This window comes from Osmerus mordax, chromosome 11, assembly GCF_038355195.1.
Source record: "Osmerus mordax isolate fOsmMor3 chromosome 11, fOsmMor3.pri, whole genome shotgun sequence".
NCBI lineage: Eukaryota > Metazoa > Chordata > Actinopteri > Osmeriformes > Osmeridae > Osmerus > Osmerus mordax.
The window spans coordinates 16,483,633-16,506,726 of record NC_090060.1 but is presented as its reverse complement, the minus strand read 5'-3'; the positions used below and the strand labels follow the sequence as shown (position 1 = coordinate 16,506,726).

General features: G+C 45.9%; 3 protein-coding genes across 6 annotated transcripts in view; 1 reads left to right on the top strand and 2 right to left on the bottom strand.

Annotated features, from left to right (window-relative positions):
- The window catches only part of vmn2r1 (vomeronasal 2, receptor 1), a 7,064-nt gene extending 6,529 nt beyond the window's left edge, over positions 1–535 (bottom strand). The window contains exon 1 of the mRNA XM_067246839.1: positions 294–535. Within this exon, the coding sequence (XP_067102940.1) occupies positions 294–535 (242 nt within the window). The remainder of the gene's footprint in view (positions 1–293) is intronic.
- Positions 536–1,953: 1,418 nt separating this feature from the next.
- Positions 1,954–13,982, bottom strand: gmps (guanine monophosphate synthase). The gene is made up of 16 exons (XM_067246955.1): positions 13,918–13,982; positions 11,909–12,081; positions 11,173–11,287; positions 10,930–11,027; positions 10,319–10,422; positions 9,572–9,765; positions 8,474–8,639; positions 8,070–8,221; positions 7,738–7,911; positions 7,526–7,631; positions 7,330–7,445; positions 7,006–7,131; positions 5,897–6,012; positions 4,983–5,113; positions 4,232–4,404; positions 1,954–4,036 (listed from the first exon to the last, which is right to left on the bottom strand). Exons 1-16 carry the CDS (start codon positions 13,942–13,944, stop codon positions 3,935–3,937), a joined length of 2,073 nt encoding a protein of 690 aa, XP_067103056.1. The 5' UTR covers positions 13,945–13,982; the 3' UTR covers positions 1,954–3,934.
- A 2,903-nt stretch (positions 13,983–16,885) lies between these two features.
- slc33a1 (solute carrier family 33 member 1) lies at positions 16,886–22,984 on the top strand. Of its 4 annotated transcripts, none has more exons than XM_067246962.1 (9): positions 16,886–16,937; positions 17,651–18,090; positions 18,463–18,622; positions 19,051–19,246; positions 19,729–19,928; positions 20,094–20,278; positions 20,365–20,482; positions 20,623–20,838; positions 21,070–22,984. In XM_067246962.1, the coding sequence occupies exons 2-9, from the start codon at positions 17,693–17,695 to the stop codon at positions 21,235–21,237; spliced, it is 1,641 nt and encodes a 546-aa protein (XP_067103063.1). In that variant the 5' UTR covers positions 16,886–16,937; positions 17,651–17,692; the 3' UTR covers positions 21,238–22,984. The 4 variants fall into 4 exon arrangements, with proteins under 4 accessions (XP_067103063.1, XP_067103061.1, XP_067103062.1 ...); XM_067246960.1 differs by having other exon boundaries at positions 16,909–17,092; XM_067246961.1 differs by lacking the exon at positions 16,886–16,937 and adding an exon at positions 17,494–17,549.
- Positions 22,985–23,094: the final 110 nt, after the last annotated feature.

Sequence of the window (23,094 nt, the reverse complement as noted above, 5' to 3'; positions counted from 1 at the left end):
TTACAGGTAGCGCAATACAGAGGACCCATTTACAATCATTGGTGTTGATGAAATGTATTACATTTATTTACGGATGCCAACAACCGTAAATATTGACCTCCGTAAGCCTTATAGTTGAATGTGCGAGTGGATGGAATTATTTTAAATAGCCTAATCACTCATACATATTAATAGGCTAGCCTTTCATTTTATTTTTTACATTACGATAAAGGTCTTACCCCACATTTAAATATTAGGGTATTCTGCAGTGATGCAGGTTAACAAAGGGCACCATGAAAACAGTCTCTACTCACCCCTCGCATCCAAGGGACAGGGGTACGGACGAAGTGTTCGTCGGGGTTGAGGCGATAGTCTGGTGAACGGCAAACATTCCCCCAACAACCACCTTTTTCTTCACTATATTTGTGTAACCGTGAAGGTTGAATTTGGCCTTCAGTTTGCAGCTAGACTGCGCCGAGACAGATGCGTAAAAGTGAAGAAAGGCGCATAATCCGAAAAACAACGGACTTTTATAATGTATACCAGTAATATCCATGCCCTGGTTGTTGTTGAAAAATCAGGGAGCTGGCACCGTGAACGACACAAGAGAGAATAGAGAGCTGCTTGTGTGACAGGTGCCTTCACCAGGCCTCTGGGGAGTCCTACTGCACAAACTGCAGAAAACAGCCTTCAACACACTCCATGATTGCCCTCCCTGATTACTGTGTAGGCCTATTTTCTTGTTCGATTAAACAGCGCCTCGTTTAGCGTGTGCAACGGGAACTACCGAGCAGTCTGAGGTAAGCAAAATTAAGGTCAAACAATTGCGTGACCCCTGACCAGTGTCTGGACTGGATTAGAAATATAGCCATAACTTGAGGCATTTACTGTAAATACAGCTGTGTGTTGAGAACGGTTTCATAGAACGAGCTAAAGAGGACATGACGGTTAGAGGCGCGAGACAAGCCCGCACTCCAGCTCCTTTTGCAGTCTAAACATGTCGGTAAACTCCAAAAACGACATAAAAAATACTAATATTTTAAAATGTGGGTCGATTAATTAGCTGTACTGAGGCTGCTACATAACAAAAACCGCCACGGGCCATAGTAAATTGGCAATTGCGTGTGGCGATTCCCAAGAGCAATAAGCTTGAGTGATCAGTGGACTTAATTGTTGCATGTATCTTATTAACAGTATAGATACAGTATCTACCAGTGCAGGGCCTCTTGGGTCGGGTGTGTTGATGAGTGACTGAGCTTGTCTCCGCTTGTTCCCCAATCAGCAGGGGGGTGAACACCTGAACCTGACCTGGGAGGTCCCCAGCGGGGAATGGTTGCTCACAAACAGGGCCCAATCAAATTCGTTAAAGTCGCTTTTATACAGGTGTAATTAAAAATGCCAATTGTAATATTCTCTGAGATCATTTACTGTTCCCGCCAGTACCGGTCCTAGCACATTTGGCCCCTAGGCAAGATTTATCAAGAGCGCCCCTTTTAAACGTGTTTGATATGCTAGGGCAGTGGCGTTTCTACACGGGGGCCTACAGGGGCCAGTGCCCCTGTAAAAATGTCCCTGGCCCCCCCTGTGCCCCCCCCTGAGCTGACTGAATAAAATACAAAAATATTTTTATTTTATTTTGTACACGTTTTTCTTCTTCTAGTAGTCATCATAAAACAAGGAAGGGACATTGCAGCCTTTTTTGCTCCAGTAAATAAAAAAGTGAGAAACGTATCAAGGTATTGAGAGAGCTGAGGAGCTGGAAGAGGGAGAGCCAGAGCCGTTTGTATGATTTTAATGTAAAGCTAAATTCAAGTATTTAATGTTTAAATATCATTTGTTTCCGTTTTTTAATGTGCCCATCTGATTAAACACTGGCCCCCCCCCCCTTGGCCACCCCAGTAAAACTTGTCTATAACCGCCACTGCGCTAGGGTAGCCTAACGTTCATAGCAGAAATGTTAAGACAGACACTGCAAAGAATGCTATGTAATTTATTCAATCAACAAAAGTAAATTATATCACACAAAAAGAAATTCAACGTGGACTTCTTTATTAAAGCTCAGTTTTTCATTATACAAATTTCCGTTGAAACTGCATGCGGTGGCTTGGTTTGAGGCACGTTACTAAGGGTAATGAGCATCGAAACAAACAACAAAAATGGACATGATATATAATTGCATAACTTAATCTTATTTCAATATTGCAATAAAATTGAACTACAAAATTAAATGTCTAATAAGCTTAAGCTGTTGTTTTCCAAGTAGACATATGTATTTTAAAATACACACGCAAGAAGGCAACACAGAGGAAAAGACTTGACGGACAAAGTTGCAATTAAGACGGTTAAAGAAACAAATTCAATTTGCATTGGATATTTTGCCCCATATGAGGAAATAAGATTGTAAGGATGAGAGGTGCACAGACAATGAGAACAGATGCATGGTACTGATTTAATCACATTAAGATGTATTGTATAAGGACTTATGGTTTTGTGTGTGGGATCCTGAAGACAACAGCCCTAGTTAAACCAGTGCCTTGGGCTTGCTGTGGTGTAGCCAGGCTGTTTAACAGTTTACACAGAGCCAAGTTATTAGGTGGGAATGCCTTGCTCCTACAGGAGTCTGGAAGTGGCAAAACTTTCAAGATGGGATGGTAGATAAAAAGACTAACTTTGACACTGTGGAAAGGGATACTTGCTGAAGGTTCCATGTTAACTTCTGAACTGAAAGTACTACCTTTACCCTACATGTCAAGAAAGCACCAAGGCTTTATGGGTCGCAAGAAAATGTGCAAAAGTTGCTCCTACACCACGTAGACGTTGCCAGATGATGGAGGTGACAACAAAGACGAAATTCATACAATTATGGTTATCGTTTCTACACTATTTTCACATTTATTCTTAGGTCGGTCCTCATATCATTTTTGTTCATCTTAAAAACCATATATATTGCAGCATGGAACTATTTATTTTATCCCCTGCTCAGGTGAGTGAGTCCAGATTATTTCGTGTAAAAAAAAAAAAAAAAAAGATTACAAAAAGAAAGAAACAGGCACATAACAGGCCAGCCGCCATTTTGGGGCCTCCTGTACAGTTGCACATCTGTGATACTTGACCACTCATCCATCTGTTGACACCTGTTCAAATAGAGCTTAACAATAAGAGTTTAGCTTCACAAAATATGTCTCTCAACTTCAGAGAACCCAGATATTGATGTCAACAGAGCTTCTCTACATTTGGCAAAAACAATGTCAACAAATTGATCACATAGGTTTTTCTGATTAATGATGTTGGACAGGCCACCCTGCCACTCTGCACAGTATACAGGTGCAGAAGAGATGAAGATGGGTCGAAACTGACCTGGGGAAAACGAGTCTGAACTTGAACTACAATTAGAAAAGATTCAAAAAAGGCAAAAGCAATAGATGACACTTTTAATCACAGGCCTGTATTTTTGTACCTTTTCTTCTCCTTGTCATATTCAATTTTTTATTTAATTCATCTCATCTGAGGCACACCGTGTTCTGATTCACTTCCTAACCTTCCTGACCTTCGAACTTTGACCTTTAACGGCTAGCTTCTAAACAGGAAGCCAAGCTTCAACTCCAAAAACAAGACAAAATAACGATGCATTGTCGAGCATGGATCCAGAAAACGATGCAGTCATCATGTGATCAAAAATAACAATATTACAACCCCTCGTCCCAACGACAAAAAGGTGATGGAGGGGGCTAGCAAAGTAGTGGCTTCATGTGTGCGCTGGTCACAGTACTGCCTGCCTTCCATGGGAATGTTCTAGAGAGGAGGGTGGGGGGTAGAGCAGGCCATTGGAGTGTTGGGGGGGAGGGTGGGGGTGAGGATTGGGGAAAGAGCAGGGGAGGAGGATGAGAAGAGTAAGCTAGGAGCTCAACGGCCCAGGCCCTTCTACCTCAGTCCTCCGTGGAGGTTCTGGTTGGTTCTACTCCCACTCGGTAGTGCCCGGAGGTTTGGAGGTCAGGTCAAACATCACTCTGGAGATTCCTGGGATCTTCTTGATCTCATTCACCATCTTGAGTACCACCTGGCAAGAAACAGACAGAGCAAGACATGTAAGAAGATGAACACAAACATGCCACACACTCTCTACAGGCTATAGGATTATTAAAAGCAAGATGCCAATGGGTTACGTTAAAACCTCTGAATATAAACGTATTGCTTTAAGGCGAAACGCGTGGCAGCAAGGTTAAGTGGCGTGGTTGTGTAGGCCAGGCCGTACCTCTTCTGGGATGTGGTTGCCAGGCGTGGCAGGGATTCCGGTCATAAAGTCGCTGGTGATGAAGGTTCTGACAACCACGGAGCGTCGACAGGACGGCTGTTTCTGCAGGGGGTCTCTGTCAAAGTGCAGCGGGGTCAAAATGATCGGCATCTGACTGATCTTCCCAGAGTAGCCTGGAGATTAAGGGGACAGGAGGTAAAAATAAAGAGTGATGAGGAGTTCACACAGTGCAAAGCTTTTCTATAAAACATGGAGCAAAACAACAATATATAAAAGGTGATATTGTCGCGTACAGAAAGAAGAGATCAAACTCACGATTCTCATAATTGGGCTAACGGTGTGACTTAACCGACCATACAAATGTTTACCGGTTAATACTATCGGTTAAAAAGTGTTGTGAATTTAGCGACAATGTCGCCGTAGTGACAAAGAAAAATAGCATTTGGCGACTAGAGACAAATCTCTCAACTTTCTGCTACTTAGGCCATCTCCATTATTGTTGTTGAGCAGCAGCAAACTAAATTGTACTTCCGTGTTGTCCAGCCAGCGCTGTCGGCCCTCTCAGATTCAATGTGTTTTTTCGTTTTGTTAATCGTTTTTTGTTCAAAAATCTACGATTAATGGTTGTTAACAGGAGTTGGTTATCGGTAAAAAAATGAGCATCACGCAATGACTCCTTACCAGACTCCCTGAGGATGGAGTGAGTGATGCCTTACCAGACTCCCTGAGGATGGAGTGAGTGATGCCTTACCAGACTCCCTGAGGATGGAGTGAGCGACAAAGTCAGCCTGACGGAGCGTGCTGAGAACGCCCGTGGTCAGGAAGGTGGGGGTGATGTCTGTGGGAGGCTCCTTGACGTGAGACCCGAACACGTACACGACCCTGGAGAGAGGGGGAACAAGCTCAGGTCAGACACTCAGCTGGAGAGAGAGGGAACCCAAGCTCAGGTTAGACACTCAGCTAGAGAGAGTTGTGTGTGCTTCTACATTTAGCAGAGGCTTAATCCAGTGACTTACGAACAGTGAACAGAATCTCTGGGGGGTGTGTGATGCATGGGTTGTGTGAGACGCAATGTACTGTGTTTAATATTTTGGAGGAGGGCTTATCTAGCTGTCAGTGCTTTTAAAATTGCGAATCTTTACATTGCAGCTGTATTTATTTGGTTATTTATTGGTGCTGGATGATATGGTTGGTGTGTTTTTTTATTTCCCGATGTTGTGTTGTGTTTTAAATTTGTTTGTTGATGCCCGTATTGGCCAGAACCCCCCTGCAAAAAAAGATTTAAATCTCCTTTTCCTGGTTAAATAACATTTAAAAAAAAATATGCAATGCAGAAGAGAACTTGACTTTATTTAGGGTGAGCAGGATTTGAACCCAGCTAATAATGGGCAAAAGTCACATTAAAGGAATAACGCCTTATCGCAGTGAATCACCAAGAAGCTTGTGTGTGTGTGTGTGTCAGGCGGGAGTCAGGTGGCTGAGCGGTTAAAGAATCGGGCTAGTAATCAGAAGGTCGCTGGTTCGATTCCTGGCCGTGCCAAATGACGTTGTGTCCTTGGGCAAAGCACTTCACCCTACTTGCCTCGGGGGAATGTCCCTGTAATTACTGTAAGTCGCTATGGATAAGAGCGTCTGCTAAATGACTAAATGTAAATGTGTGTGTACCTGTTGATGGTGTGGCACATGCGAGGGATGAGTCTTGCGAGGAACATGAGAGAGTCCCAGTGTGGAGCCTCTTTACTGGTGACGCCACACACATAACTGTAGGAGCGACAGTCTCCCTGCAGAGGGAACCAAACATACAGTCAAGAGACTTACAACCATTACGCACATTTCTGCACAAGACAGACATAAGAATTCCCCCTTGGAGTAGCCTTTTGTTGATTGACAATTTCTTCTGTTTTTCTATATATTTTTTTTGGTCGACATGATTGTTTTTATTTTTATTCGCCCTTTCTTACTTTTAACTTGTAGCACTTTGAGATTTTAGTTAATATAAAGTGCTTTATAAATATTATTATTATTATTATTATAAGTGTCAACTTTTCCTTCATAAAAACGTAAAATAAACAAACTATTTTAGCCGTGATAAACTGCGACTACCTCCCACACACCCAGAAGAGCAAAACAACGCGTGGGTCTTCTCTGCGGTTTGGCCTCAGGTCTGGATAGGGGTGGATTTGGTCCTTTTTAGCTTCAGACAGGAAGTCAGTGAGAGTGGAGTGGGTGGCTGGAATGGCCTGTGTCACTGTTAGCTAGCTGGGCTCGGTCACAGGAAGTAAAAAGTATGTGTGGAAGATAGGACCGACGGTCATATGTTTATGTGAGGGAACTGGAGGGAGGGAAAAACTAGTTCTGGAGCCAAACCACAGTTTAGCTTTATGTATCCCACACAGACAATACAGACAGAGACAGAGAGAGACAGAGAGAGACAGAGAGAGACAGAGAGAGACAGAGAGAGACAGAGAGAGACAGAGAGAGACGGAGAGAGACGGAGAGAGACAGTGAGATAGACACAAACAGAAAAAACATTTTCAATGGGAAGGCTGTGGTGGGGAAGGGTGTGCCTCAAGGGTGTGTTAAGAGTGATGAGGTGGTGCTAAACCAACAGTAGGAGAGGAACATTCTGTTCTGTAAACGCCACTGCCAGTTAACCTTAGCACTCTCTCCACAACACCCGAAACCCTAGCCAGCTGGCATCCCAAAACACGCGCCCCCCCCCCCCCCCCCCCCACGCGCGCAGTGGCGGGAGGGTTGACACGCGGCAATCTTACCTGCACTCCGACTGTTTTGATTGGCAGGAGGAAGGCGTTGAGTGAATGAAGGCTGGTGATCTGCATGAGCTTCTCCTCCTCATCGTCCGATATACACGACTTGACTCTCTGCAGCAACGTGTGAGGCTGGACGGACAGAGCGAAGGAGAGGCCCACACGGAGAGAAAGAGAAGAAGAAAACACGGTTTAATCCATGTTTAAGTGCATGCCTGGTCAGAAGTCTTAACCAGAGGTCCATTTGAACTGACAGGGCCTGAGGACTGACTGACTGACTCTCTCTACAACTCTCAGCCAATCACTGTTGACCTCAAGGTGACCCCTGACCTTTTTGACACTGGCAGAGAAGTCTGTGATGATTTTCAGGATGTTGTTGGTCTCCGCAAAGTCTTTGCAGATGTAAGGCTCGTCTGCACAGATGACACGGATGGCAAGACCAGGACCTGCAAGGGGAAAGGGCTTTTAGTGTGAGCGTGAGATAGAACTTCCTCAACAACTCTCAATGTATGTGTGCGGTCCTGACCAGGGAAGGGATGTCGGGAGACGATCTCCTCAGGAAGGCCCAGCTCTCGGCCCAGTGCCCGGACCTCATCCTTGTGGAAGTCCTTCAGTGGCTCGATTACCTTTCCCTAGGAAGGGAGGATGATGGCGGATGAGTCAGCGAAAGAAACATCTAACGAAAGGTTGAATGATTTGGGAGTGTGTGTGTGAGTGTGTGTGTGTAGGGGGGCCCACCTCATCTCGGAGCTTGCGTATGAGCTCGGTGTCGTTGTGGTGCGTCTTGATGACCTCAGCCTTGCCGCTGGCGAGGACGGATGCGCTCTCGATGAGGTCGGGCCTCAGCGTGCCCTGAGCCAGGAACACCTCCTCCGGCTTCAGGTTCATCTCCCCGATCACCTCATTGGCCACCTGCACATGCCAATCATCCCAAAGCAGGAAGTCAGATTAACGGTGACGACGTATTGGACAAACAAACCAGGCGGGGCAAAAGGGGGAGACAGGAGGGCAGAGATGGAGGGTAAAGATGTCACTCTGAGGACAGGGAACCACCGGGAGGTTCTTCCTACCTTGACGAAGGTGTCCCCGATGATCTTCCTCTTCTCCTCTGGGTTGGTGGTCATGTTGAGGGTCTTGCTGATGCGTTTCCGTGGCGTCCGGTCCTCCTCGGAGATGGGCAGGGTGGTTGTGCCGTTATAGAAGGTGTGTGCAGCGTTCACCACTGGAGGGAGAGAACACCAGGAGAAAGGTGAGAGGGGGGATGGACAAGGGAAAAGTTCTAAGACTTCTCTTTCTTTTTTATACATGTTCTGCCTTTTTTGTGGCTTTATTTGATAGATAATAGTTACAGAGAGACAGGAAATGTATGGGAGATAGAGCGGGGAAGACATGCAGGAAGGAGCCGGAATCAAACCCAGGCCTCTGTTAGGGGCCTCAGCCTCTACGGTCCGTGCTTCATCCAGAACACACTCACCTTTCAGTTTGATGCCCAGTTTAGTGAGCGCCTCCTCCACGCTCTGGCTCTCCCTCTTCCTCATGAAGCCGTTGTCGATGTGCACGGCGATCACCTGCTCCTGAGGCAGGGCCTTGTTCAGCAGGGCTGTGCACACCGTGGAGTCCACCCCGCCACTCAGCAGCACCTGGGGGCGGGGGCAAACGGAGCACGAGAACGTCAGTCAACAGAGCGAAGGACGTGATTGGGTGAGGGTAGGGACAGTTGAATGCCAGAATTTGTTGTGGTTGGGTACGCTATTGGTCGTGCCAGTTCAGGGCTGTTGGGTGGAGCACAAAGGGAGCCTGGTTTAGAGACCTGTTCCTAACACTATTTTTGTGTGTGATCCTCTCACTCCATGACTCCCTTGAGAAGGGGCCCACTTAGTCAATGTTTCCATGTTTCAGCAGAGAGGGGTTTAATTGGAGTGTTTAATAGCACAGTTTATCTCCCTGCTCCCTGTTTGGCTTTGTAAGTTCTGCAGCCGCATCGCTCACATTCTACATTTAAGAGACAGCTTAAAACCTACCTTTTTACCGAAGCATTTAAGTAATTTTATCTCAGAAGGGTTTTACTACTTTTATTAGTTATATTATTGTTTTTATAATTTGCTATTTTAATTATTACTTTTATCACTTGTATTATTGTTTTAATTGATTTTATGTAAAGCATCTTGAGCTTCAATTCTTGTATTAAATGTGCTATATAAATACATTTTACATTTACATTTAGTCATTTAGCAGACGCTCTTATCCAGAGCGACTTACAGTAAGTACAGGGACATTCCCCCGAGGCAAGTAGGGTGAAGTGCCTTGCCCAAGGACACAACGTCATATGGCAGAGCCGGGAATCGAACCGGTAACCTTCAGATTACTAGCCCGACTCCCTAACCGCTCAGCCACCTGACTCCCCTAAATAAAGTCTTACTTACTTACTTCCTACGGAGAGACGATTACTATACACACAATTCTAATCTTTACATAGAACCCCCATTCCTGAAGCCAGCAAACAGGTTCAAGTTCCTTTGATTCCCACCGTGAGGCAACTTAAGACACGTGAACACACACTGTGGCTCCTCACCAGAACTTTGGACTTGTCCACCTTCTCCTGGATCTCCTTGATGCATGACTGCTCGCGGTTCTGAACGGTGAAGTTACTTGTGCAGCCGGCGATCTCAAACAGGAAGTTGCGCAGCATCTCCATGCCTCTCTCCGTCAGGTCCACTTCTGGGTGAAACTGGGTTCCGTACAGCTTCTTCTGCTCGTTGGCAATACCTGCAGGCACACAGCAGGGGGCAGAAGGCAGGGCGGGGATCGGAGAGGTTCATAGACTGTATATCACCTTAGATAAACGTAAGGGTTAAGATGGGGGGGGGATTCCCGTCTCCAACCCCCAGGGACTGTCCACACTGTCCATAGATATATATAAAGGGTAGATGTCTCGTCCGCGATGCCGGACAACGGAGTCGAACGGGACCATAACTTGCTCAATTTTCAACCGATTTTTAAACGGTTTGGTTTGTTATGAACGTCAGAAATGTCGTTATGCCACTGCATACATCTATTCTATTTTTTATTTTTTAACATAATTATTCATAAGTCAGCAGTGGCATAACGACATTTCTGACGTTCATAACAAACCAAACCGTTTGAAAATCGGTTGAAAATTGAGCAAGTTATGGTCATTTAAAAAGTACATGTAGCATCAACACTATATTATGGGTGAGCGAGTTGACTGTAGCAAGATGGCCGCCATGTGCGGACGTTCTAGACTCCGCCGTAAGACATCTAGTCTTTATATATATATCTACTGTCCACGCCTCCTTACCAGCGATGATGCTTCCTGACTGGGCTACAACCTTGAAGCCGTCGGCCACTTTGTCCACACTGTCTCCATGGGTCAACAGCACTAGCTCCTCCTTCTGGAGGCCCCTGAGAGGAGAAAAGCAAGGAGCACACACTGAGGTCAGACTGAGGTGTGTGTGGGTGTAAAATGTCTGAGCGTCTGGTGAGCGTGTGTGTGTGTGTGTGTATATAACCACAGAGTGCTTCTGATTTTAGCTTTTGGAGTGTTTGTGTGACAAGAAAGGAAAACGTGACTGGGATGGAATTTTTCTTCAGTTTGCGTAGAAAGCGTGTAGCTCAACTGACCAGAAACTCTTGTTGCCATTCCCTCTCCAACTCTTCTCTTTTACCATGTCCCCCTCTTGATGTGGTTAGGGTGTAACCTTTCTAAATTAGTCTATTCCTTTACCAACTTGTTCCATGCTATGACCTTAAATATAACTGAAACACAAGTAACTATGGGTCTGTACACGGTTAGAGTGGATGTTAGTTGTGAATGAACAAAACCAGTTTGAAGAGACCGTCAGCTACAGTAGTAGTCTGTGGGGGAGAGGCGATGACTGTGTTTTAATAGGAGCAGCTTGACAAGCTCACCTGAAGAGAGAACAGGAGCTGTCCAGCCCTATGTTGAACACCCCGTCCTCTCTCACACTCTTTCTGTGTACCGTGCCACCAAAAACTTTATTCATCATCTGGAGACAACAAAATAGACAACATCAAGACATTAGTTCAGGTTTAGTTGAGAATTTGTTTTCTAGACACACTTGATAGCAATTTGGACTACAAAACTATATATTTACTAAGGTAACCCTGGTTTGTTTGTGTGTGTACACATACCTGCATGCCATAGCAGATACCAAGGACAGGCTTCCCAATCGTAAAAATGGCAGGGTCGAACCAGGGGGCATCTTCTGCATACACTGAGTTGGGTCCGCCCGAAATAATGATAGCCCTGGGAGAGTGAGGTTAGTAGCAAGAAAGAGAGAAGCAAGAGAATGTTAAAATAAACCAAGAAACCAGACGAAAATGACACAATGGAAGCAAAGTGCAAAAGACTAACTTCACAGATACAGCTTGTGTGTGTTTGTGTGTTCAGAGCCCGTGTTTGTGTGTTCAGAACCTGTGTGTTTGTTCTGAGCCTGTGTTCGTGTGTTCAGAGCCTGTGCGTGTGTGTTCAGAACCTGTGTGTGTGTGTTCAGAGCTTGTGTGTGTTCAGAGCCCGTGTGTGTACAGAGCCCGTGTTTGTGTGTTCAGAGCCCGTGTTTGTGTGTTCAGAACCCGTGTTTGTGTGTTCAGAACCCGTGTGTGTGTGTTCTGAGCCCGTGTTTGTTTGTTCAGAGCCCGTGTTCGTGTGTTCAGAGCCCGTGTTCGTGTGTTCAGAGCCCGTGTTCGTGTGTTCAGAGCCTGTGTTCGTGTGTTCAGAGCCCGTGTTCGTGTGTGTTCAGAGCCCGTGTTCGTGTGTTCAGAGCCCGTGTTCGTGTGTTCAGAGCCCGTGTTCGTGTGTTCAGAGCCCGTGTTCGTGTGTTCAGAACCTGTGTGTGTGTGTTCAGAGCCCGCGTGCTGGCGTCCTCACCTGAAGCCCTGCTCTCTGATGGCAAAGGCCGGCGTCTCTAAAGGGAGGATCTCGGAGCGGACGAACAGCTCTCTGACCCGTCTGTCGATCACCTTGCCATACTGGGCCCCCGCGTCCAGGATCACCACCGCGCCCTCACACGACCCGTTCTGAGGCTCCGTGCTGATCTCCAGCTGAGGAACACACACACACGTTTACACTCAGAGCCACAGTGAAGCACCATGCAACAGGTAAAACTGATTAGATACAGCTCTGTCACTACGAGGTTCATGCTGAAAGGAATGCAGATGGACATCTACACACAAGGTCCATCATCATCAGTGTATAACACTGTAGTTGTAACTGATTTTACTACTTGTCCTCGCTGTAAATTATATTATTGTTGATTGCTTTCCTACAGGTAGCCTCTTGCACTTTTGATGTTCATGTTGTTTAATTTGTAATTTGTTTAACTACATGCTCTTGTGTTTCTTCCCATTGGCACTTATTTGCTTATCACAATGTATGCTCATGTTTTGGCTACCCGCAATGTTTTTGTAAAGCTCTCTCTTGGAAGTTGCTTTGGATAAAAGCCTCTGCTAAATGAATAAATGTAAATAGCAGCACAAAGTCACAAGGCTGTTTCACTAACTACACCACATCTGTTGCAGCAAGACCTATTGACTGTATTCTTTTGAGGCTGTGGCCCCTTTATTAAACACACACAGATTCTCATGACGGTGCCAGACTCTTCCATCTTGAAATTGAGGAATGCGATTGATTAAGGGTAACGCAATTAGGGACACGTGAGCTGCAGGGCTAGGGGATATGTGCGATCCATCAGCATGGTCAGTCACATGAGCAACAGTCACACACTAATACTGAATATGCAGAAGATCAGGTAACCTTCCATTTACAAGGACACGAGACACCAATGTAAGAGTGGGGTCAAGGTGTTTATATTAATAAACAGTACATACGTAAGTTGAGTACATTGTTTACACTACGTTAATAGTGTTAGCCAATAGGTTATTATGATGTCGCCAACAAGAAGTATGAGGTCTTTCAAATTTATGCGGATAGAACCAGTATTCTTTAACTGCAATATCCCTATCCATTCTCCCAATCAGCTCTCATTGCTACCCAGCATTCAACTCTTACTTCACGGAAAGTGCAACATGCCCCCACGTGGTTTGTGTGAAACACTTGTCAATTATATCAAAAAACATCTGACATTCACAACTGAAGACCACTCCACTGCGTGGGACAGTGATGATGTTCAGAGTAAATATAAAATGCTGCTGCGACCATCAACAACCTGACGTTTCAATGCATGTATTCATAGTTCGTGTACAGTCAATGTATTGTAGCTAGCCAGCTAGCAAGCATCATGACAAGACAACATAACAACACATCATTAGTCACGACCAAAAATACTAAACGGTTAGCGATTTGGGTAGGTTTCTAAGACAACCTCAAACATAGCCTCCAGCAAGAAACCTCGATTGTGTCACGCAAGAACAGAGCTATAAAAGTTTTATTTCCATTCTGTCATTGCATGCCATGCAAACAAGCATTCAGTAGCTCTGGCTTTATTGATGCTAACTACTAGCTAGCTCCACGCGGTGTAGCAATCACCGGCGGCTAGTGTGAGTAGCCCTGGCTAGCTACTAGTACAGTAGGCAAAGGGACGGAGCCAGCGAATGCTGAACTTAACGAGCTAGCTTAGCTCAATATCTGTCTGACAATAATTCTAGTTGCTATATGCAAATCCGGAACAGACAGTATACAAGCTACCAGTTAATGATATGTCTGCAGCTCACACAAGACAGGGCAACAGGCATGCGGAAAGACACAACCCCTGCATTCTGCAAGTTAGCTGGAAACACATAGGCCGTAATTAACCAGGGACTATCCCAGCGTCCAAGTCCCGACATCGGGCGACACAACTATCATCCAATGCAGTACAATTGCTGTCGATGTAGACGTAGCTTAGTATGTCACCAATAAGGTTGGCCACTGCAACTGACCTTGCTATCCCCGTTGCACAGAGCCATGGATAACTGTAGAGTGTGTAGTGGAACGAACTCTCCCCTTCTCGATCGTCCAGATATCGTGCGTAGCAGATAACCAGACACTGGGTCAGCGCCGACTACTGTCGTAAACGGTTCGTGCTACTTTCACTGCGCCGGTAATAGTGTATTTCACTGTCTCTCGAAAGAGAATAAATTCTGCGTGGGAACTGAATTTGCCTATGTATTTAGGTTCCAAGGGAGGAGTTAAAAAAGAAGTTTGTGAACAAGATAGGAGGAGTTTGACCCTGTTAGAAACATCTCTGTCTGCAATTGCTGCATATATCCTACGTAGTTTTATTTATTTATTACATCTGATCATTATAAGTTAAATGTCCTAATTTTTGCTCAAAAGTAAAGAAAAATACAATTATGCCCACAATTCTGGATCCATAGTAGGCCTACACGTATGGACTGCTTCCTTTTACTCTGATGTGACAGAAACATGGCACCTGACCTCCATGTTCCCTTGGGGCCCCTCTGCCCTGAAACTGTCCTGTCTCTTTACTGTGGCGGAATACTGAAGGTGGTGCATAGACGGGTAGTAGTCATGGTTTTTACCAAAACACGTCTGAAAATATTTAGGAATACAAATTTTCGGGCCAAATAACAAATGAGGGAAAATGGTCTCTCTCCTTCCCTCTCTCTACCCCCCCCCCCCCCCCCCTGTCTCTCTCACTCTTCTGCAGAGGGCAGAGCAAGTTATTTAGGATTTGTCTCTGGGTCGACAGACACAGAACAGAGGGGAAAATTGACCCAGCAACGTATTATGGGGTCAGTCTAAAGAAAATGGGTTACCTGTCCCCCTCATATCTCTGTCTGGGAAACATTAACGGGAAATCCAGCCATGTAGGGTTAAGAGTCATTTTCGAAATTGGACGTTATCCATCTGTAACAACAGAAGTTGGTTCCATATAGATCTCTTTATAGGTCTTAAAGATACATTTGATCTGGACATCATCTTCCGAATGTTACTACTTGGACAGCACAGACTGAGAAGACGAGGAATCTGACAGCAGAGAGATACATTCCTGTGATATCCTGATCTGACAGCAGAGACACATTCCTGTGATATACTGAAACGTAATGGACTACTACTATCATGTCGTTTTCCCTCGCAGTTTCATCTGAATAGTCAATTTTTTACATCTCAAATATATTCAGATGCCAGAGAACTTACTATTTTAATTGAGATTAGGGATTTATAGGTATAGATTCTGCTTTGAGGGGCTGATGAACATCAATGAATCATAGTGGATGATACGAAATAATATTACAGAGAGATTTCAAATCGAATATTGAACAGATACACAAATGCACACACACACTCACCACACAACTGGTTGTATAGGAAACACTGACTCCTTGTGTTACAGTGCAGAACTAATGCTTGAGTCACATGATTCACCTCAGTGTGGCTGCCTGGTCACATGATTCCAGGGGGTTTAACCAGTTTCACATGGGCCTTATAGCTGTGACACAGCACAGCATGCAGGCATTCATTAGCCATGATAGGATGGAGGACGACCCCAGGTTAATCATTGGGACGCATTGCAAATCATCTTGCGGATGTCCTGGCTCACAGTCTTAGACTGGGCCTGGATGAGTGTGTTAGAAACAGTCTTGTCTTGTGAAGACATGGCCTGTGAAACATTTACATTTTGTCATTTAGCAGACGCTCTTATCCAGAGCGACTTACAGTAAGTACAGGGACATTCCCCCGAGGCAAGTAGGATGAAGTGCCTTGCCCAAGGACACAACGTCATTTTTCACGGCTGGGAATCGAACCGGCATCCTTCTGATTAATACCCTGATTCCCTAACCGCTCAGCCATCTGACCCCCATCTGAAACATAGTGGTGTTGGCTTCCTCTCTTGCAGTGCTGTCATGTATTTTCCCTCAACGCAAACACATTCATACTGTCCACATCAGTCGCGCAGTCTGTGTAATTCATTACGACAGTTTGGACGATGGAGGTCGCCGCATGCAATGCAAGGATGCGGTCCTCATTCCTAAGTCTTGTCTTCAGAACCATTTGAACTTGAGTCATGTTGTAAACCATGTCTCACTTTGTTAATAATGACTGAACCTACAAGGGTATATCAACTCTTCTGTTGATGTGATTAAGAATGATCCATGAAAGGTGCATCTGACTGTCTCTCCTTAAGTTCCCTGTGAATGTAATAGCCCAGTCAGGCCACTAGCTGTCCTGTCGGAAAGATCCAACATCATGCTTGAAAGGTGATATTTATCTTTCCTTATTTATCAACTTTAATTTTCCTTTATTTAACAACTGTGGGTTGGTGTGGACAGAGATCTGCTGGTCAGGAAGTCCAGGTGGCATGTAACTCTATAACTCTCAACTTGAGCATCTTTCAAAATAAAAGCGCACCATCGGTAGTTCGGTAACTTAATAAGAAATTAACTTTGGATTTAGAGCCGGATCACATGTCTGCGACCCAACACACACTGGTTGAGAAACACTGGCCTAACTAGAGCGGCCCAGGGTCCAGTTCCAGAGAGAGGGGTCAAGACAGAGGGAGAGGAGTTTGGTGGTTAGCTTGGAGGGGATGATGGTATTGTAAAATGTGTCATCTATGAACAGAAACCAGATGTATGCATTTTCATGTACCAGGTGGGTCAGGCCAGAGCGAAAAGCAGTGACGTCTTCTGTGGACCTTTGGGAAAATAGACACACATATGTGGGTCGACTGTGTGTGCGTGTGGGGTGGGGGTGGATAGTGTTTTTCATTTGAAATTTTCCTGATCGCATGTACTAATCATAATAAAAAATACTGTGCAGAACTGTAGTCCTTCATAGCGCGATCCGGAACTCAGATTCATTTACTTTTGACACGTCAGCTGAAGTTTTCGGACCGATTTGTACGTGGCACAACATCACTTCCTTAGCATTCGACCCTGCTCTCTGTTGTTGGTTGGTTAGCAATTGACGTTGCTAACCGGTTGAAGCCTGAACGGTATCTATAAATTGGATTTTATGGCATTAAAAACGCAATTCCAACCTCATTTTAATTAAGAAGAGGCTATATCTGGGCATTAATCATTTATTTAATTAATGAATCATTTATTATTTTGTCTGGCATGTCGCGTGTAATGCAAGCACAACAAGCAGGTATGCATGCTGACATCTTATCTATCATGCTTAGCCTTATCATCACCTTTTGATTTTTGATTGTACTGTGTCAAGGTAATATTCTTTGTTTTGCTGCCCAGTGATGTGTCGCTTTCAAACTGACGTTTCCTTAAATCGCACTTTGAATCGCACTTTGAATAATGGTCATACATTTCCTTTTATGTTATCATCATGACTGTGCGTAATACGAGTTTGACCGTCCATATGCTTGCATGATTGCTTGCTTAATTTCTATTTCGAGTCGTTCCATTTGAGGTTGTGTTGTGTCGAGGCAGCTACATCTGAGTTGACTAGCAGCCTTTTTAGCTCGAGGATGTGCCTTTTCTTCACTTTTTTGTTCTTTAGCCTCGAGCTGAATCAAGTACAGTAGCTTCACCACAAGTAACAGTTTCTTCCTTCTCTAAAGATATCAAAATACTCTGATTTACAAGGTGTAGTAAGTACCAGGATTATAGCTGTAGTTAACAGTTAGGTTTAGCCACAACCTGTTTTCCGCTGATCTGTTCCTTCAATCCTGTCTTACCCTCGTTCTTCCAGGTTTCCTGAGGGCATTGCAGGATTGACGCCCACCGCTCCACCATGGAGCCCTCTGACCTGGACACGCACAAGAACGGGCGTCAGCGGAAGCTGGCGGGCGCCAGCGGGTTGGACATGAGGGAGGAAGAGAGAGGATGGAGCACCGCACCCGAAGAGGAAGGGGAGGGGCTCCTGCGGGGTTCGGACTCGGAGGATAACGGCCGGCCGAAAGTGCGCCCAGGCGTCCATGGAGAGCTGGGAAACGTGTCTCTCCTCCTCTTCCTCTACGTCCTGCAGGGGATCCCCCTGGGATTGGCCGGCAGCATCCCCCTGATCCTGCAGACTAAGAACGTGAGCTACAAGGACCAGGCGTTCTTCAGCTTCGTCTTCTGGCCCTTCAGCGTGAAGCTGCTGTGGGCTCCGCTGGTGGATGCGCTCTACCTCAGCAAGTTCGGACGCAGGTGAGGGAGGGATGACGACTATGTGGCCTTGATGGATTTGCTTAATATGGATCTAGTCCTTTAGTGGATGCCATCAAATTGTTGAAATCTTGGAGACGTTTTGGAGAAGTTTTCAAATAGTCTAAAAGTCCTCAGGGACCCCTGTCCTGCATGTTTTAGATGTTTCCCTGCTGCTGCACCTGATCCTAATGAATGGGTCATTATGCTGCAGAAGCCTGATAAGAAGCATTCATCTGAATCAGGTGTGAAATCTGGGATTGGTCCCTCACATTCTCTCCCCTCCCTCCCTCCCTCACTTCCACCCTCCCTCCCCCCCTCCCTTCCCCCCCCCCCCCACCCTCCCTCCCCCCTCCCTTCCCCCCTCCCTAACAGGAAGTCGTGGCTCGTGCCTACTCAGTACCTGTTGGGCTTCTTCATGCTCTGGCTGTCCTTTACTGTGGACTCACTGCTGCAGAGCGACGAAAGCCACGGCCCCGACGTGCTGACTCTCACTGTGGTGTTCTTCATGCTGGCTTTCCTGGCAGCCACCCAGGTACACACACACACACTCTGACATACAGACACTCACACACACACACGCTGACATACAGACACACACACACACACACACACACACACACACACACACACACACACACACACTCTGACATACAGACGCTCACATACACACACACACACACACAGTGACATACAGAGACTCACATACACACACACACACACACACACTGACATACAGACACTCTCTCACACACACACACACACACACACACTCTGACATACAGACAATAACACACACACACACACAGTGACATACAGACACACACACACATGCACACACGCACACAGTGACATACAGACACTCGTACACACACACAGTGGTCTTGGAGCTGCCTCACATCCCGAGACACACACCCACTCCCTCTCTGACTCTCTGACATGGTTGTGTGTGGCCCTCCCCAGGACATAGCGGTGGATGGCTGGGCTCTGACCATGCTGTCCAGGGAGAACGTGGGCTACGCCTCCACCTGTAACTCGGTGGGTCAGACCGCTGGATACTTCCTGGGGAACGTCCTCTTCCTGGCGCTGGAGTCTGCCGATTTCTGCAACAAGTACCTGAGGATGGAGCCCAAAGACACGGGCATCGTCACTTTGTCTGGTAGGTAGAGAGACAGAGAGAGACAGAGAGAGAGACAGAGAGAGAGAGAGAGACAGACAGAGAGAGAGAGACAGACAGAGAGAGAGAGACAGAGAGAGAGAGAGACAGAGAGAGAGAGAGACAGAGAGAGAGAGAGACAGAGAGAGAGATAGAGACAGAGACACTGAGAGACAGACTGAGAGAGAGACTGAGAGAGAGACTGAGAGAGAGACTGAGAGAGAGACTGAGAGAGAGACTGAGAGAGAGACTGAGAGAGAGACTGAGAGAGATACTGAGAGAGACTGAGTGAGAGAGAGACTGAGAGATTAACTTAGTTAGATATTCAAAATGTGATGCAGTTTTGCATAATGAGGGTGGAGGGAGGGAGGAGCCAGGAAGATATACTGGTAGGGATACTCAATGTGAATAAGTGGTGATAGTGACCACAGTTCGTTTGAATGCTGTGTTCATCTTCTCCTCGTCTGGGATTGTCTCCCGTGCAGACTTCCTGTATTTCTGGGGCATGGTGTTCCTGGTGTCCACCTCGCTGGTAGCCATCTTCAAGAGCGAGAACGTGCGCGTCCGGGGCAAGAGGCAGGTCCAGGAGGAGACCCACGGCGTCATGGAAACCTACAAGCAGCTTCTGTCCATCATCAAGATGCCCACAGTGTTTACATTCTGCTGCTTGCTGCTAACGGCTAAGGTATGTGAGACTGATCTGACTGTGTATGTGTGGCTGTCAGTTTTTTCTGTTTGTAATCCAAATTGGGTTCTCTAATATGTGTGTGTGTAGTCCAGAAAGGGTTATCTATTAATGTGTGTGTAGTCCAGAAAGGGTTATCTATTAATGTGTGTGTGTGTGATCCAGATAGGGTTTTCAGCAGCAGATGCAGTAACAGGTCTGAAGCTGGTGGAGGCTGGCGTTCCCAAGGAGCAGCTGGCTCTGCTGGCTGTACCCATGGTGCCCTTACAGATCCTCCTACCTCTCATCATACACAAGTACACCGCTGGACCCAGACCACTGGACATCTTCTACAAGGCCTATCCCTACAGGTGCACACACACACACATGACGCACACACAAACAATCCTTTCAGTCGATGACTTGATGTGTAAGTGTGTGTGTGTTTTGGGTCCAGGCTGTTGATAGGTCTGAGCTATGCTGTGTTGGTGTGGTGGACCCCCAGCGTGAAACAGGACGGTGGATATCCTGTTTACTACTATGGTGTGGTGCTGTTCAGCTATGCCCTACATCAGGTAACACTACCCTCCTTTCTGTTTTGTTATTTCTCCAACCCCCCCCCCACAAAGCTATGTTCCCTGTCTGTTTGTTTTCAGACAAGTAAAACATGTTGTAACAGCTCTCCATCCCGTGCCATGTCCCTCCTCTCCACCAGGTGTCACTGTACAGCATGTACGTAGCCTTGATGGCGTTCCATGCCAAGGTGAGCGACCCCAGGATCGGCGGCACCTACATGACCCTCCTGAACACGCTGACCAACCTGGGCAGCAACTGGCCGTCCACGCTGGCTCTGTGGATGGTTGACCCGCTCACCAGCAAGGAGTGTCAGGGAGCCCCCCTGCAGACCTGCGGCTCCCCAGAGGAGGCAGGGGTGAGTGTGGGGGTGGGGGTGGAACATTTCTGTTAGGGTGAGTCTTAATACCCTTCAAGAAACATTGAAGTATGTTGTCATTAAGCCATTGTCGCGCTCTCTCTCGCTCTCTGTCTTTCTTTCTGTCTTTCTCTCTCTCTCGCTATCTCTCTCTCTCTGTCTCTCTCTCTCTGTCTCTCTCTCTCTGTCTCTCTCTCTCTCTCTCTCTCTCTCTCTCTCTCTCTCTCTCAGCTGTGCACCAAGGAGGGAGGCGTGTGCGTGACGACGTTGGACGGTTTCTACGTGGAGTCGGTGGTGTGCGTGCTGATTGGCCTGGCCTGGTGGGTGGTGCTTGGGAACAAGCTGAAACGGCTGCAGGACCAGAGCCCTGCAGCATGGAGGTGCAGAATCAACCAATGATAACCCACCCCTCCCCCTCCCACACCCCCCACCACCCTCAACGAACTCTAAGAACTTGAATCAACATGGACCCAGAATGGCCGACCGCTGCTCCGACTCCTATTGGAAGGTGGTTGTACAGGACGTCCCTTCTGCATCTGTGTGGCTCGCATCAGCTCCTCAGGTCCCCTCAGCAGTACACTTCATGACCCATGCGTCTGTTGCGCCCGTTTTCCAAACGTCACCGTGAGACCGAAAGGCCGAGCGTAGGAACCGATCAGACATCCCAAGGGAGCGGCTGCTTCGTCATGGCGATCTGCCGTCACTTGTGACGTCTGGCCAATCATCTGCGGTCACTTCTGACGTCTGGCCAATCATCCGCCGTCATTTGTGACGTCTGGCCAATCATCTGTGCCTTTCTCTGTTCTTCAAAGGCTGTGAGGAGAAGGCGGAGTCTTGGGTCTTTGACAGACTTTTGAAAGGGCATTCAACCGCATGGACATCAGCTTAAATACACAAGATGCAATACATTGGCAAGAGGCCAGGACGTGGTTGGTGAGATTTGTCTTGATGTCAGGAGAGCTTGATTTCACAATCTTTCTCCTAAATCTGATTTGATCTGTGTCTGTGAGACATGTTATTGAATATAGTGGTATTCTTTTTATCTAGCAGGGAGAAGTCTGAGGTTCTGTTTGAGAGAAAAAAAACACAAAAAAAACATGGTTCACATGTGATCAGTGAATGGGCCTTTTTGGTTTGATTGTGTGGTAGAGAATGTGCTTGAGAGCGTTTGTTTTAGTTTTTTTTCTGTGTCCATTCTCAGTTTTTGCTTTTGATAGAAAAGCAAGGGTCAATTTTGGTTTCATACTCCAAATGATGAACGGTCAGGAGGGGTGGAGTAATGTTCTTCAGGAGTGGTTCCTTCCCCCCAAAAGAAACACAAAACAGTTCTAGCAGTTTCAGAGCAGGTCAACCCCGTATGTGAAGGTTGTGTCTACAACTGATTCAATTTTAAGTTTTTATTTTGGATACACTTTGTTTTTTGCAATTTCTGCTTTGTACACATGTCCTTTCACATGTTTGTGTGCCAGTACTTTAGTAAGAATGTCAAGTGACCTTTCTACCAGAATTCAGTTTTAGTTTTTTTTCTTTGTATTTATGATTTGAGTTTCATTTTGATTTTATACTATAATTTGATTGTACTGAATGTGTTGTTTTGTGGATCTGATTCTTGAAGGAGATGTGGGATTATTTTGAGAGTGCATTGTTATCTCAAAATAGGTAATAGTCATTGAATCCGTATTCTAAGGTTCCCCATTATCCTTCAGGAGAACATGTTCTGTCAGTTGTCACTTTCTCTCTGCTTCAGAACCAAACCTTACTGATCGTTGGTCTGGAGAATTAGAGAGCCTATCTGTTAGCAACAACTAAGAGACCAAAAACAATGGTTAAGACAATTCAATTAACACTGTTTTAGTGTGAATTCCAATGTGAAATTTGTCTATTTTGTGTAAATTCCATATACATTCGATAGGGGGCAGCAGAGTGTCCCTGGAGTTTGACAGCCCGAATTGAGTTCAAATGTCCCCAAGGTGTGGGGCAGTAGTCTGGAGTCCTAAAACAAGGTGGTTGCAGACTGTACTTGGAGATGTAAATAATGTAGTTAAAGCACTGTAAAATGTTCTGATGGACTTTTATACCAACGTTTCCCAGATGTAGTACTTAAAAATCGATTCAATACAAATCTTATATGTTATAAAATGAACATGCGCACAAGTTGAATTGCCCTCTTTTTGGGGGGGGGGGGGGGATGGGAGGTCTATACTGTCAAACCAATCATCTTTAGTTCACTGCATGTTTTTTTGTGGAACCATCGTT